Source organism: Rhinatrema bivittatum, chromosome 2, assembly GCF_901001135.1.
Source record: "Rhinatrema bivittatum chromosome 2, aRhiBiv1.1, whole genome shotgun sequence".
NCBI lineage: Eukaryota > Metazoa > Chordata > Amphibia > Gymnophiona > Rhinatrematidae > Rhinatrema > Rhinatrema bivittatum.
Window position 1 is genome coordinate 114,843,520 of NC_042616.1, and position 14,409 is coordinate 114,857,928.

The following is a 14,409-nucleotide window of genomic DNA, read 5'->3' on the forward strand; positions in this document are numbered from 1 at the left end:
AGTTTCAAGAAGTATCCCTGTAATGCCAATGCACCGAAAATGGTGCATCCCTTCTAAATATCATAAGCAGCAGCTAGCACTTTAGATATTAAAACTGCAGGCTGGATGTAGGGCACACCAGCTGGTCATCTTTTTGTGCAAATAAATGCCATTCAGAACTTCTGCCAGAATGACTGGGGCCTGTTTCCTGCATCCATGGAGAGGCTGTCCTCTAGCCTGTCAAAATTACAAAGTTTATCTTTTTTATTATTATTACTATTTTTAAACTTTCTGCAACATAGACATTCATTTTATTTTTAGCTTTAACCCATGTACCGAGAATACAACAGAGAGCAAATCCAGAATGAACTCAAGATAATGTTACCAGGAATAGCACAGAGATGAAAATAAAAAAAAAATAATAATAATAACAGTTCATCTCACTTGATAAGTTAATATGCACAAGGCAGTGAAAAAATAATCTCATAGTTAGTGCTCTCTACCATATTGCACTATAGCATTCCCACAGAGACAATATGCTTTTGCTCTAATTACTGACCACAAAAAATACTGCACAATTCAATTTTTTTTTTTTTAAAGTAAAAGATCAGTGTCAAGACAGTCTGAAAAATGTTCAACATTTAAATTACAAAAGAGAAAACTCTCGACTGTCCCCAGGGAGAGGCAGTAGCCACCAGCCTGCCAAAACAGAAAAGGACATTAAAAGAATTCACAGGAGTACGGAGATAAGGGCAGTCACTTCCAACACACGAATTGATTTTGTCGAACCGTAAACAAGTTGTGAATTTGTAATATGCATTTTCTGTTTTGCTTTTTTTTTTTTTTTAGTGATTAACGATTAAATGTTTATCTCTGTGAGAATGCTATAACTATGACGGAGATAGCAGGAAATGTTTGCACATTTACTGCCTTCTGAATATTTACCAAAAATATAATAAATTTTGGAGCTGTTTTTTCATGATAATCTCATTAACCATATTGTAGGAAACCAAGGTTGCCAACATAGTAACATAACATGGTACTGACCGCAGAAAAGGACCAAATGGTCTACCCAGCAAGCTTTTTATGGTGTATCTGCCGTGCAGGATACCCCGTGTTTCTCTTAAGAGTAGCCTCTGTGCGGTAATCCCCCCAAGCCTTATGATAACCCATTAAAAATGTACTGCTAGCAACAGTTTTACTGGGTGTTGAGCCTTCTTGAAAATTCAGACAGTGGTGCTCTACGTGCTTTGCTTAGGGGATTGGCAATAGAAGCAGTCCTGTGCTTTTTCCCCGTATGTCTGCATATCAGTTACCCAGCCCATAAAAGCCCATGTTGGTTAAATCCAATTCCACTCATCCCCCTACTCCCACTGTCAAAGTGGAGTGTGATGTTGCAGTTGAAATCTGCAGAATCGACAAGAAACACAAGGAGGCTAATGAAGAGCTGAACACAAAAATGCTGATAAGAATTTTTTTTATGTTATTCCAATAAAAAATACATTCATACAGAAATATAACAATCTTGCAAAAACAATTTCAAATAAAATCTTGTAAAACAAAATCTTACAAAAATCTTACAAAGATTCTTTAGGGTGCTTCAAAAAAAAGAAGAAAATTTCACTAATAGAAACTTTTTATTTTTTTTTTTCAATTTCAAGCAAATGTTTTTTTTTTTTTTTCTATCGGCTCAATTGAGGCTCAGTTATCACCTGAATGGAGTGTACTTGCTTATTAAGAAAATTACAGGCATTAGGACACATAAGGTACAAGCCTCACCCCATCCAATGGTATTTCACAAGTGGAACAAGCCAGCACAAGTGTTTGCAAGTTTACCTTCTTAGTACTATTATGGCTAAGGCAGGAACAAGGCAAACAAAAAGTTTTGAAACAGAAACTCAGTTCTCCAGGTTTTCTGTAGCAACTGCATAGTTTCAAGTTTTTGAAGTAAAAAAAAAAAAAAAGAGCTTGTCTTTTTAAATCCAAATATGCTTGCATGATTGATTTCTCTCAATATGCTTGTGCAAAATTTTTTTTTTAAGCTACCTTCAACTGAACTAAGTTTAAAAGACAAGTAAGGCTTAATTGCCCAGTAATTCTATAATAAGGACATCTGTAAAAGAGCTGCTTGACATGATTTAAAAACCAAAACAAATACCACGTTGTCCATAAGGGCCAAGAGGTTGCAAACCATCAGTTTCGTTTTGCTGCATTGTTTCTCATAGGCTCAAATCATCAGTCTGTGACAATTATTTTTCTTTGCAGTTGCTGGTGCAGTTTTTTTTTTTTTTTTTTTTAAATTACCCATTTCTAAGCTCAAACCAGGATTCTCAATGGGAGCTTTGTTGGCAGCAGCAAGAACTCGCATTTTGAGAAATAAGCATGGAAAGGTCTTTCAGCCACAACCCTTTTGGCTTGCAGTGAACAGGGGGTTAAGCTCACCTGGATCTTCTACTATTGCTCAGGACCTGAACAGTTTAGAGTATTTAACCCCTACAAGTAAAAATGATTTTTAGTGTCCTGGTACTTTGCCCATGTCTTTTTTATTTTTTTTTTTATTACCTTTGATAATCTGTTTTGACGTGACAATAAATGGCAAAGCACAGCAGTTCAGGAGCGTCTCAATGCCAGCTGAGCCAATAGAAGAAGAACAGTATGTCAGACATCAAGCAGATTCACAAATGACATTTAACTGTAGCTTTTGCAAATATTGCCTCCCGTATAATATTGAAAAAAAAAACAAAAAAACAAACAACTTTTCTTTTAAATAAAATATATATTATAAACAAAATTACAAAGAGAATTAAAAAAAATAAATTCCACCTTTTTTTAAATTCTTAAAATACTCTGATCAAACACTACTATACAGTGGCTCTCAAATGCAACAAACCAAAACAAAATCTCTATAACAACAACTATCCTATCTTGTTACCACCTCTTTATAATTCTCAGAAAGCAGGGCTCATAAGGGTGGTGGTATGGAAAGAGTGCAGTGAGCGTATGCATGTAATCTACAGGTCTAAATGCATTTGTGTGTGTGTATGCATAGGTGATACCCATACACAAAGTATTTGCTGCTTATTTAATAAATGACCAACTAATAGGCGATGAAATTTAAACAAAGAACTGTGGGGCATTCACTTTGCTGAAAATACATTATTCTATAACCTCTGTACCTCTGAAACGCTATACATTAAGTGTAACAGGTGTGTGTGTGTGTGTGTGTGCACACGTGTATATGCATGTTGGGGGTAGGGGGGGGGAGTTTCAATTCTCATTAGGAAGGTCAATGCACAAATTCACAAGATGACAGACAGAGTCAGGTATTCACATACTGAAATATGCATTACACTGTAACACTGAGTCAACACGAAGCAATAAACTGTTAAATACTGACTTTTTTTTTAGAAAATGTGTTTCTGGTGCATATTTGTCTTTCAGTAGAGGACTTGAATTGCATTGCAGGATGCATATTGGACAGAGTACACTTCCAGGTGACAAAAGAGCCTTAATAAAGCATGCATCACCCATACCCCTGTAATAGACCTCCTACATGAGAAGGTCACTTGCATAAGGCACCATTATTAAGGTCAACAGTGCATTAACAGCTAGAAAATCAGAAATTAGTCCTCAAGGCATAAATAAGAGAAAATTAGCTGCATGAGAAAAATCAGTTTAAGCTATAGTGGTTTTATCCACCCAACAGAAAATTATTCAGGTTTCATACATAATAATGTAACATTATAGACCAATTGTATCTTAGCTGCTCTTAGCTGGAATCAAAATTGCAGTCCTGATTAAAGAATGGAAAAGCGTATAGTTCCCCAGAACCATGCAATATCTTTCTATTATAATGAAAAGTTATAGTTGTGTTATATTTGTAAATACACAGCTTATACAATGGATTACAAATGAGCTCTGTAGCATGTAAAACAAGCTACTTGACACATTGCACGTTTAATAGCTGCACCAGACACCAAAAGCTCCTCTCACACAGGAAAGGGGGCCATCTCCACTTTGGGGGTCCCAATCTTTGCTTTTTTATTTTTATTTTTTTAATTTAACAGTTCCTTTTGTTAAGTTGCAGACCCCACTGGAAATGATTGGTGGTTGTCCCATCTCTAGGTATGTCCTTGCATACAAACACTCAGACCACTTTTTTTTTTTTCCTCTTACAGTTAAACTCAACCACAAGAAAAAAAAAATTTGCTCCTCAACACACAGTCATCAATAAATCCTCATGAACATCATACAGTCACCCAATCATTAACATTCTCAGTGCACATGCTCACGGCAGAGGCTTGGGAGCCGCTCAGAAGATCAGGTACCAGTAGTGCACGAGTCCAGGAGATCCCAAACCACGCACACCACGGTTGCTATGCCGCTTCGTACATGATTTACTAGCCCTCAGAAGACCTTCGAAGAAGAAAGGACCTGAAGGCAACTGGGTGGGGTGCAAAATGGCATGCTTTGGCTGGAACACGCATCCCTCCTCACAAGGCAGTTCAACCTTGAAGCTGCTTAAGCCCACTGGATTCACCTCTTGACCCATTCAGAGGTGTCTCTTCATGTGAAGGGCCAGGTGGTCGGACCTGGAAAAACACCTGCCAAAACAAGCAAGCCGTTGCTTTAATTTCCTTATGTTCACTGCTACCTCAAATGCACTCAATAAAAGTCACATAAATGACCAAGTTCCCTCTCAATGAAGGCAGGCATGTAAAATTTTGATTTAAATTGAACCTAAGCTGCTGCAAATCTCGATTTAATCCACTAAGGGCCTCATTTTCCACGCCGCTCGCACGCGATAAGGGACCTTTCGCACGCGAAAAATCCCTTCTCGCGTGCGATACCAGGATGGGGGTGGAGTCGGGGCGGAGTCGGCCCCGGAAGAGGAGGAGTCGGGGCAGAGTCGGCCCCGGAAGAGGAGGAGTCGGGGCGTCACCGGGGCCGGAAGAGGAGGAGTCGGGGCGTCACCGGGGCCGACTCTGCGCCGACGCCGCGGACAGCGAAAAGGTAAGTGCCTTTTCGCAGCAGCTTTCGCTCCCAATAGCTACACCTCCGATGGTGGCGCTATTGGGTGCGAAACCGGCAGCAATCGCACCGCGACGGTGTGATCGCTGCCGGCTAGCGCAGGCCCTCCCCCCGTTTCGGCCCCCCCGCCCCTCATCTTCTAAAGTATCGCAGGCCTGCGATACTTTAGAAAATGAGGCCCTAAACTACTAAGTGCAAAATAAACAAACAAACAAAAAAAAAGTCAAGAAAAGAAAAGTTTGAGGTGATTAGCATCATAGGCCTGACTAGAATGGCCCCTCCACTTTATGGCTTGCAAACAACCTGCATTGTATACGTAGACTTCTTCTATCCAGATTCAACAAATAGCTTAGAGGACAAGAATAACTATCACTTGAATATGCAAATGAGAGTGACATCTTGTCTCTGCCTTAATTACACTTTAAAGACCAGGTCACAATTAGCATAAAGCCCAATTTTAAAAGGCCTGTGTGTTTAAAAAAAAAAACACGGGGGTTTTGCATGCGGCCGGGCCTTGCATGTGATGCGCGCATTTTAGAATGGGCCCGGCCACGTGCCTAACCACCCTTTTGCGCAAAAGTGAGGGGCCAACAAAAAGGGGAGGACCAGGGGGGGGCGGGGGATCAGCTGGGACAGCGGCCATTAGGCTCTGTCCCAGAGAGGAGCGTGCCGGGGACCAGCTGTCACAAGGAAGATACTTCTGCTTAGGAGAAGCAGTAAATATTAAAACTAAAAAAAAAAAAAAATGGGGAAAGCTTGGGTAGATTTAGGGGTCAGGGAGGAGAGGGGGAAGAGGGAGGAATCCTAGCCATTGTCATGCCTCGAACTTACTCAGCTCCCGCTCAGCCTACACACCCTCTCCTCAACCTCCCCCCCACCATCCTAACTCCCCCTGCTCCCTTACCTTCCCAGCCCCCCCTTCTCCCCTACCACTTTAGCTCCCTCCCCCCACCCTTCCCAGCACCCCGCTGCCTCTCCCCTACCCCACCCCTCTCTTCCTCCAAATAGCCTTTCCTTGAAAGTACCATTGCCTTAACGTTCTCTTATACCCCTACCCCCTCCTCTCCTTTCCCCTCCTCGACCCCCCTTCCCCCTCTCCCTGCCCCTGCATTTAATATTGTAAATAAGTTCATATGTTAAGCTCTTAAGTGCACATGCATCCTTAACATCCTGATGCATACCTAAACTTAACATGGATAATCATTATCCAGTTTGTTTTATAAAGTTGTATCCCTGCTCGTTGACTCTCTCTTTCCTTTGTTCCTCGCTCATTGTAATATCGTTGACTCTCTCTATCCTTGTTCCTAGTTCATTGTAATATCGTTGACTCTCTCTATCCTCGTTCATTGTAATTTCCTTTCTCAGTTAATTGTGAACCGACATGATGTGTCCTACGAATGCCGGTATATAAAAGTGTTAAATAAATAAAAAAAAATAAAAAGGATAGGGTTAGGGTAAAGTTCCCTCCCAGTCCACTCCTTAATTGGAGCAAACTGGGAAGGAACTGGGAATAGACCCAATCGTGTCGCTGCGCGCACTTTTGAAGTTTCTCCCACATTGCGTGCGCGATTCGCGGGCCACCAGCACATGCGTGCGCGGGATGTTAAAAGTGGCACGCATGTGCGCGCCATTATCACATTTTATGACATGCGCGCGCCGACACACGCATGTTACAAAACGATTGCATTTATTTGTGCACGCCAGGAATCGCAAGCACATGGACGCACGCGCTGAACTTTTAAAATGGACCTTATAGCTTTTATTGTAGCAGGCTTGTCATTCACGCTGAATGAAAAAAACAGCTCAAAACCCAAATATTTTGCGGTTCCCCAATTTGCCTCATGAATCCCACCGGTTAATAAATCAAGGCGTCCTTCACATACCTGTCACAGTGAGTGCACTTAAAAGGCTTGGCACCAGTGTGCTTTCTGAAGTGCCTGGTCAACTCGTCACTCCTTGCAAAACGCCACTCGCACCCTTCCCATGAACATCTGTAAGGCTTTTCTCCTGCAACAGTGAACAATGGATGGGGGTTAACCATGGACAGTCATAGCCTCAATGACGGGTCTTATTCCTAAAGCACAGCGAGATGATTGGAGAGCAAGTAGATCTGCAAACCAACAGATATTGAAAACTAAATATGTCACCAGGGAGGAGCATAGGGCCTGTTGGTATCAGAGTTAGCATAGACAATGATTAACTTGATGATAAAAGTATACATTGATAAATCAGTAGGATTTATATTCAAAATATGCCGCCTACCCTCAGTAACTGTTCAACAAAATTCTGATCTGAATTGTAACACAGCACACTGTCGTGAAGATGCTAATGGCATTTATAATGAGGGCAGAATGATATCATCCAGTCAGGGGTTTGTTTATGTACAAGAAAAAATGTGTGTGTTTACACCAATTTGCCTCAGCTCATCGTACATGTCCAGAGAGCTCTGTCATTGATAATAGTTAAGAAGAGCATTTTCCACCAACAGATTTCTTGGAAAACTGCCCTTTTTTTTCCCCCTATCGTAACATTTAGGTTAGATGATTTCCCACCATTCAGCTAACGTGGGGTGGCTGAACAATGCAAGTCCTCCTTCTTTAAGTGCAGCAGATTTGGAGATTAATTCTTTCAGGGACACGTTTAAGGGCTGTGCATGTCCTGGAGATGTGACTAATAAGCCAAACAGTGATTAATAAACAAGAAGCACCCTGGCACTTGCTACCCATGTAGAAACACACAGGCTGCAGACTGGCTTCTTCTGCCTTACTTACTTCCACCTTGTAGAAGGGGTTAATCTTTCCAGTCTAAGGGCCAGCAATGCAATAAAGGGGAACTGTAACCTGAAGGACATGAGGATAACTGCAATCTGATTTTAGACTGAACTGGGGTCTAAGACATATTCTGCCTTCATGCTAATATCGATATTTTTATTACTATTCATTATTAGTGCATCAAAAATGTGCATTTAATTCATTCTATTGTGGATCTAAAATATATATTTTAATTCAAAATAATTTGCAGATTTTTCCTTAAATGTAAACACAACAGATCTAGCTTTTTTTTATTCAGATAAAGCAATTAGCCAGTTTAAACAAGCAAGATCATTAAGATCCCCCTTCATCTTTCTGCTTCCTGTTTCATTCCCATGAGCTTGATTAGAACTTCTGAAAGCTCCTCCTGCTTAGCCACTCCCCCCCACCCCCTTCTGCAAATATAAATAAACCAGGGCATGCATACAGCAAGGATAGCTGGAAGGTGGACTCAGGGATGGAGATTTTCAAAAAGCAAGGGTTACTGTTAAAGTTAAAAAAATAAAAAAGTCCACATGTTAAAAAAAGCCAAAAAAAAAAAAAGATCAAAAAAAATCCACTGCAAGCAATACGATAAAGAAAAAAAAAAAAGACTTTGAAAGGATTATTTTGAATCCACCGTATATCTTGCTGCTTTACCAAAGCATATTTTTCTAAATATAGAATACCTGCAGAAGGGTTTGTTCAAGAAAGTTCTGCACAAGAGCTTCTTTACATTCAACCATTTTAAAATGGAGACCAATTTAATTGATCGACTTTAATAATACACTAAAATCTTATACCATCAAATTATACAGAATTTTGAACTAGAATATTAATTTGCAAAAGTGATAAAAAGAATTTGAAGGGTCATGCTGCCAGCAGTATTAAATTACTTTTGCAAAATGGTCCTTAAATGTAGCAGAACAGAGAGTTCTTTGCTTAGAAATTAATTTCAATGGGGAAAAAAAAAATTGGTCAATTTACTCCCACAGTCAATCTTTTTCTTCTTTAATTAAGTAGCTCCAAGGGAATTAAGGACATTCTGCTAATTGGCAAAGATAACCATTCACCCATGACAAATGAACAGTCTTTGCTGAACTGTCTTTTCACCCAAAGGCTTCGACTTCATGATAACAAGAATGCGGAAATGATGCTTTCACAGGCTGGTTAGCCTGTGGCATGATTACATTATCTGCAAGCTCTGGGACCTTACCCAGTGGTTGCATAATGTTATGACAACAATATCATCAGGGGTTTCCCTGCTGGGAAGTTGCAGGATTATCTGGGGGGGGAGGAGGCAATGGGAAAAAGAAGCAGCATACCTGTATGAGTGCGTTGATGTGCTTTCAGGTGTGAACTTTTGGTGTAAACTTTCCTACAGCCATTGAAATCACACCTGTGGATACGTCTCCTGCCATCAGGTGACGCCTCCCCGCTGGCTGGGCTACCTTTTTCCACAGTCTTTCCAACAGAACCAGTACGAATTTTCCCCGAATGCAATTCGCTGGGCATACCATTCCATAGAGGAGGAGGGGAAGGCTCCTTGCTCAGCTCTGGGGATGATGGCGGAGTAGAAGTGACTGATGAACTTAAATTTCCTGAACTGGGCAAAACATCACTTATTGGTTCTGAGGTAAACTTAATTGTAGGTGAAAGTTCTTCAGAGCTATCCGAAGACTCACTGCTTACATCAGAATTCAAGCTGTTGGTCTCTAAATTCTGGTTGCTGAGATTGTCCTCCTTTGGAATAAATGCAATTCTTGCATCCAATTCCTCCTTTTTCTCACAAGCCAAAATAATTTTGGTCCAGATATCCTCTTCTCTGTCAAATTTAAATTCAGATGCTGACACGTAACAGGGTTCGCTTTGGAGGTATCGTTCCAACTCCAGGCAAGTCTAAAGACAACCAAACAAAAGTATTACAGATTTTTGCAATTTTAAAAATGAAGCAGTAAGAGAAAATGGAAGTGGCATCATGTCTGTTTATTCACCATATAACTGCTTGCTGCAAGAAGAGCAGGGTTTATAACACAGGTGTAAGACAAGCTTGCATTTTCCTACCATACTAAACTGATTCTAACAAGCAACTGCTAGCCATACCCACAAGATTGATCTACACCATCAATAAAAAAAGATCTGAGCAGGTTAACTTTCATCAACCCCTTGCATGTTAATAGGGTTTGCTAATGAACTGTCTGTCTGGAAAACACATGCATATTAAAGTGAACACTACATGCAGTGCAGTCTGATTGTCAAACCAAGAAACACTGTCACTTCAGTAGCAGCACAAAGCCACATTTTAGTAGGCGGCAAGTAGCTGACAACCTGTACTCAAAGCCATCAATGGAACTGCTGATAACCAGCCCATTTCCTGTGTACAAAAAAGTAACTTACTAGACTTTCAAAGAATGTCATTTCCAAGTGCACTGGCATGTAACACGCATATCTTAAGCTGCTGTTGCAGTGATTAGACTAAAGAAGTATAAGGAACTTTAATTACACGCCAAAGTTCCAGAATAGTGATGGGTTATTGTGAAGAATGTAAAAGGGGAAATTACCCCAAGGTCCTGCTGGGACTCCACAATGAACAAGGAACTTTATTTACTGGCCAACAGTGCAACTGTATGAGTCATCACTCTATTTCTTTCACGCAATGCCAAAAGAGACTTCCTTTTAAATTTTGACCAACAGCCAAGCTAGCACTCTGTTATATACATGCAATCTGTTATATACATGCCCTTCTTTCCCCTAAAGTAGCTGGAACTGCATTTCTCAACATCTTCCACATTTCAAGCTTTTTAGCCACAGAGAATCTGGCATCACATGCATGTTTGGCTATTTGGAAATTCTGTTCTGATTATTTCCCAACATCACACTGTTTTATGCGAATATTCAGTGTTGCCTACTAAATATTCATTCCAGAGCCTGCTTATGCCAGGTCTTATTTTAGCAAGACTGCACATTAGCTTGCAGGCAAAGCCTATCAAAATACCACACATATTTTTCTAGCTGTCTGCCCTGGGAGAGTTTCGTTCATGGCATTTTGACTGTGATGTGTCCCATCCAGCCAGCAGACTGCAGATAATGCAAAGTAAGAAAGCCAAAAAAGAATCAATATTTTGTACTTTTTCTCATAATTAGACAACTGGTTTGCGGTTCACATAAAACGTATTGATAAGAGAGAGCACAAGGCTGTATTGATCCACCAGGAAATTGGAAAGGACATTTATTGTTATCTTGTTAAAATTTAATAATCTATCTAATTTAAATTCTCCATTATGTAGATTAGTAGGGAGACCAGAATGAAGATCTGTGAGTTTAAATGCCTTTAAAGGCTACTGGGAGATAAAATCTGGCTCTTTGCCCAAATCCCGAATGCCTGAAGGAAACTACTTAGATCAATTTCAATCACGTACTATGGAGTTGTCTCTTCGAAGGAAGGAAAAAAAATGCATACAATTAAGTAGACATGAGATGGTTCTAACACTTTGCATTTCAACGCGCTTTAAACGTTTCTGTCTTTTCAACAAACGAGCAGACATTTGAGCTTGTAATTTGGTTTGTGAAAAGTAAACATCAGAGTGGGAAGGAGAAACCAAAACTTCACTCCCCCTGCAATAAAAGAAGACAATAGCAAAGCCAGTTTCAGTGATAGTAAGCCTATCATTCCCTGTAAAATCTAATTTTCTTGGAACCCTGACGACGCCAAGGAAAATTCCTCCTTCCTAAGGAGAATTAAGCAATTGGGAAAACACAATGACTGTCATATGACTAGCAGAGAGCAAACGGTTGCAAAACAGTCTGAAAGTCATCGAAGCCTCTGGCCGAATCATGTATACTGGAATTCTTATTGCAAATCCAACAGATCATTAAAAGAGCGAGCAGACTTTTCACTGTCAGAAAGGATGGAGGGGGGGGGGGGGTGTGTGGAAACCCTCTTGACAGTGGCTTGCTTAGATGACAAGATCCAGCTGTGTAGTTTGGACCTGGTACAAGGATAAACTTTGCCAATAGCCGACTGTACAGTAACTAGTGAAACCAAAGCTCAGGAATGATGGGGTTACATTTTACTGTCATCCTGGCTGCTGGGAAAAAAATATCATAAAGCTTGCCCGTAAACACCCGGCCGCAGGTTTCTGAGCTGTCAAACCCCTTGCACTGGGAAAAGCAAAATAATAATAATAAAAGAACCACGCTCTTCAGAAGCAAAACAGCAGACAAATCGTAAATCCTAACTATCTGCCCTGCCAAGCATGTTTATTCCTAAGAGCGTTTTATGAAAAAAAAAATGTTATTTACCTGTTGCCAGTATTCTTCAAGGGATGGCAAAGCGGAGAAGTAACCAGTGTCATGAACAATCTGAAGCTCTTGGAAGATGCTGCACATTGGTAGAACATCCATGATCTAGTTAAATTAAATGGTTACAAAAATATATATGTATATATATATATTTGCGTATATGTCATAAAAGGAAAAAAATCCTTAGCGAATGAAGTCCAAGACGTAAGGGTTCAAGCAGGCTTAATTGCACAGCAATTAAATCAGAAAACCAACTCCTCTTAAACCAGAGAACTCGTTCAGCGCTTACAATATTTGCAAACACTGAGCTGACTGCAAGTGTTAACCTCTGCAAAGTGAAAACTTCATATTCAAAATGTTCCTAGCAAGCCTCGCCCACGTGATCTTTCTACGCCGGCTCAGAGCACGGACCAATAGCTCTTTCTCTTTTGATTTCGTGCGCCTATGATGTCAGCCCCGACCAATCGTCGCGCTCGATACTTCCACAGTACTGCTGGTGTGACGAAACTCCTTCGTAACGGCTTCACTTATTGGCCAGATTCGAAATTCGGTCCCCTCCGATTGGCAGGTACTGGGCAGCTATTTTTAGCAGGGTATATAAAGCTGAAGCGGCCGAGAATGGCGAGACTTAAGTCTTGTAGTTTAGTTTTCTTCCGTGGCCGCTATGGGCGCCTCTGAGCCGAGGAACGGTCGGGCAGGGTGGGCGCGTGCTTGAAGGAGCGAGACTCCTGGGAACGTTCTGTCCGTGCAGTACCGGCGGTGGAGGAGGTTGGGAGCGCGGAGACGCTCACGCGCCGTCAGCTCTTCCCAACTCCGCGCTCTGGCGTTATTGTAGTGGTGGTTTGGAGGCGAGTGTGGGGGTGGGGTGTTAAATTGCGCTTTGGATGAAAGGTTCCTACAGTTGAGGGGTGCAAATGGACGTGATGCGCGTGTACTTCTGAAACAGTAGTGGCAGTCTCGTACATGGCGAGGTTAGGACTGCAGCTTCTCCCCCCCGCCCCAGTGAAAGGTTCGGAGGAAGGAGAAGGTAGAAGGCGGAGAAAACCGCTGTCATCGGAGGGGAGGGGGAAGATCGCTAGCCACCCTGCCAAGCAAAGCAACACTGCCTCTCTACCGCGGGATAAAAAAAGTTAACTTCTGCATCTTGTTGTTTGTCCAGCGAGATCTACGCGCAGTTAGCTCTGCTGCAGGGGAAGTGATCACTTAAATGGAGGCTAGGATTTAAACCAAAAAAAATCAGATAACTAGATACTTTCTTCTTACTAGTTATGTTCTCATAACCATGTTCCTTAAATTAAAAATGACATAACTTGGTGTGTGTTGTAGCATTTTGCAGAGACCTTTTTAAAATAGATTTACAGCTGCCTACGGCTGGAGATTTTTTTTTATATTTAGCATTTTCCAATTATTTAAATGTTCAGGGTTTACATAAGTGACTATATTTATGAGGAGGTGAGAATGTGAGATGTTTCTTGTAGTCTCTAACATGTTCACTAGAAACTAGAATATTTTAAGGAAATACATCATCTGGCCCTAATTAAGCAGTAGGGCTTATTATGCTTTCTGGAGGTTTTGTGGAACTAAAACACAAAGTTCTTTGATGTGTAAATACAGCACTGTCTTAATTTTACTTGGGAAAACTTTTAGTAGCTAATATTTTGCTAAATATATTATGGTACACAGCAATTCATTTTCTGTGCTTTTCTTAATTAGCCTTAAAGCCCATTCACAGGAGAATGTATGCCAGTGGAAAGATGTGTATTAATTTATAGAACTTTTTATACACGTGTTGTAGCCTGTGAAGCATATAACTACTTCAGGAAAAGGTGTTTCACCCTATAATGAAATCATAGTTGAAATAAATGCTATTTGTAGTGTCCCTACCAAACTAACTCTCCTGCTCTGCTAAGAGAAAATGTGACAGATTGTTGCAGTCAAAATATATCATACTTTCTAGATTCCATCTGTTTATAAAAGGGGGTTAAGCACATAGGTGAATCCCCTTCCTCTCCTGTTACTTTTTGGATTCAGGCTACTCTACTCCCTCCATCCTTATATTTTAGTAAACTCAACAATGATGACCCCCATCACTACCTCTCCTAGAACAATCTTGTGAAAGAAAATAATTGGGCAGAGGGAGGATTTGTGTGGGTAAATCATCTTTTGCAGAATTGCCCACCTTGAAATTACCTAAAGCTATGCACACTTCAAAGGAAAAGTATGCTTGTTTATTTGATTTATTCTGCCTTTCAGGCACTTTGAAGCAGATTACAGTCAGGTACTGTAGGTACGTCCCTGGCCAGAGTAT

General features: G+C 40.8%; 1 protein-coding gene across 2 annotated transcripts; it reads right to left on the reverse strand.

Moving 5' to 3' along the window:
• Positions 1 to 1,597: 1,597 nt before the first annotated feature.
• On the reverse strand, positions 1,598 to 12,903 carry KLF6 (Kruppel like factor 6). 2 transcript variants are annotated; one of them, XM_029588555.1, is made up of 4 exons: positions 12,102 to 12,903; positions 9,125 to 9,698; positions 6,894 to 7,017; positions 1,598 to 4,583 (listed from the first exon to the last, which is right to left on the reverse strand). In XM_029588555.1, the coding sequence occupies exons 1-4, from the start codon at positions 12,201 to 12,203 to the stop codon at positions 4,532 to 4,534; spliced, it is 852 nt and encodes a 283-aa protein (XP_029444415.1). In that variant the 5' UTR covers positions 12,204 to 12,903; the 3' UTR covers positions 1,598 to 4,531. The 2 variants fall into 2 exon arrangements, with proteins under 2 accessions (XP_029444415.1, XP_029444416.1); XM_029588556.1 differs by lacking the exon at positions 12,102 to 12,903 and adding an exon at positions 10,197 to 10,308.
• Between the last annotated feature and the right edge of the window lie 1,506 nt (positions 12,904 to 14,409).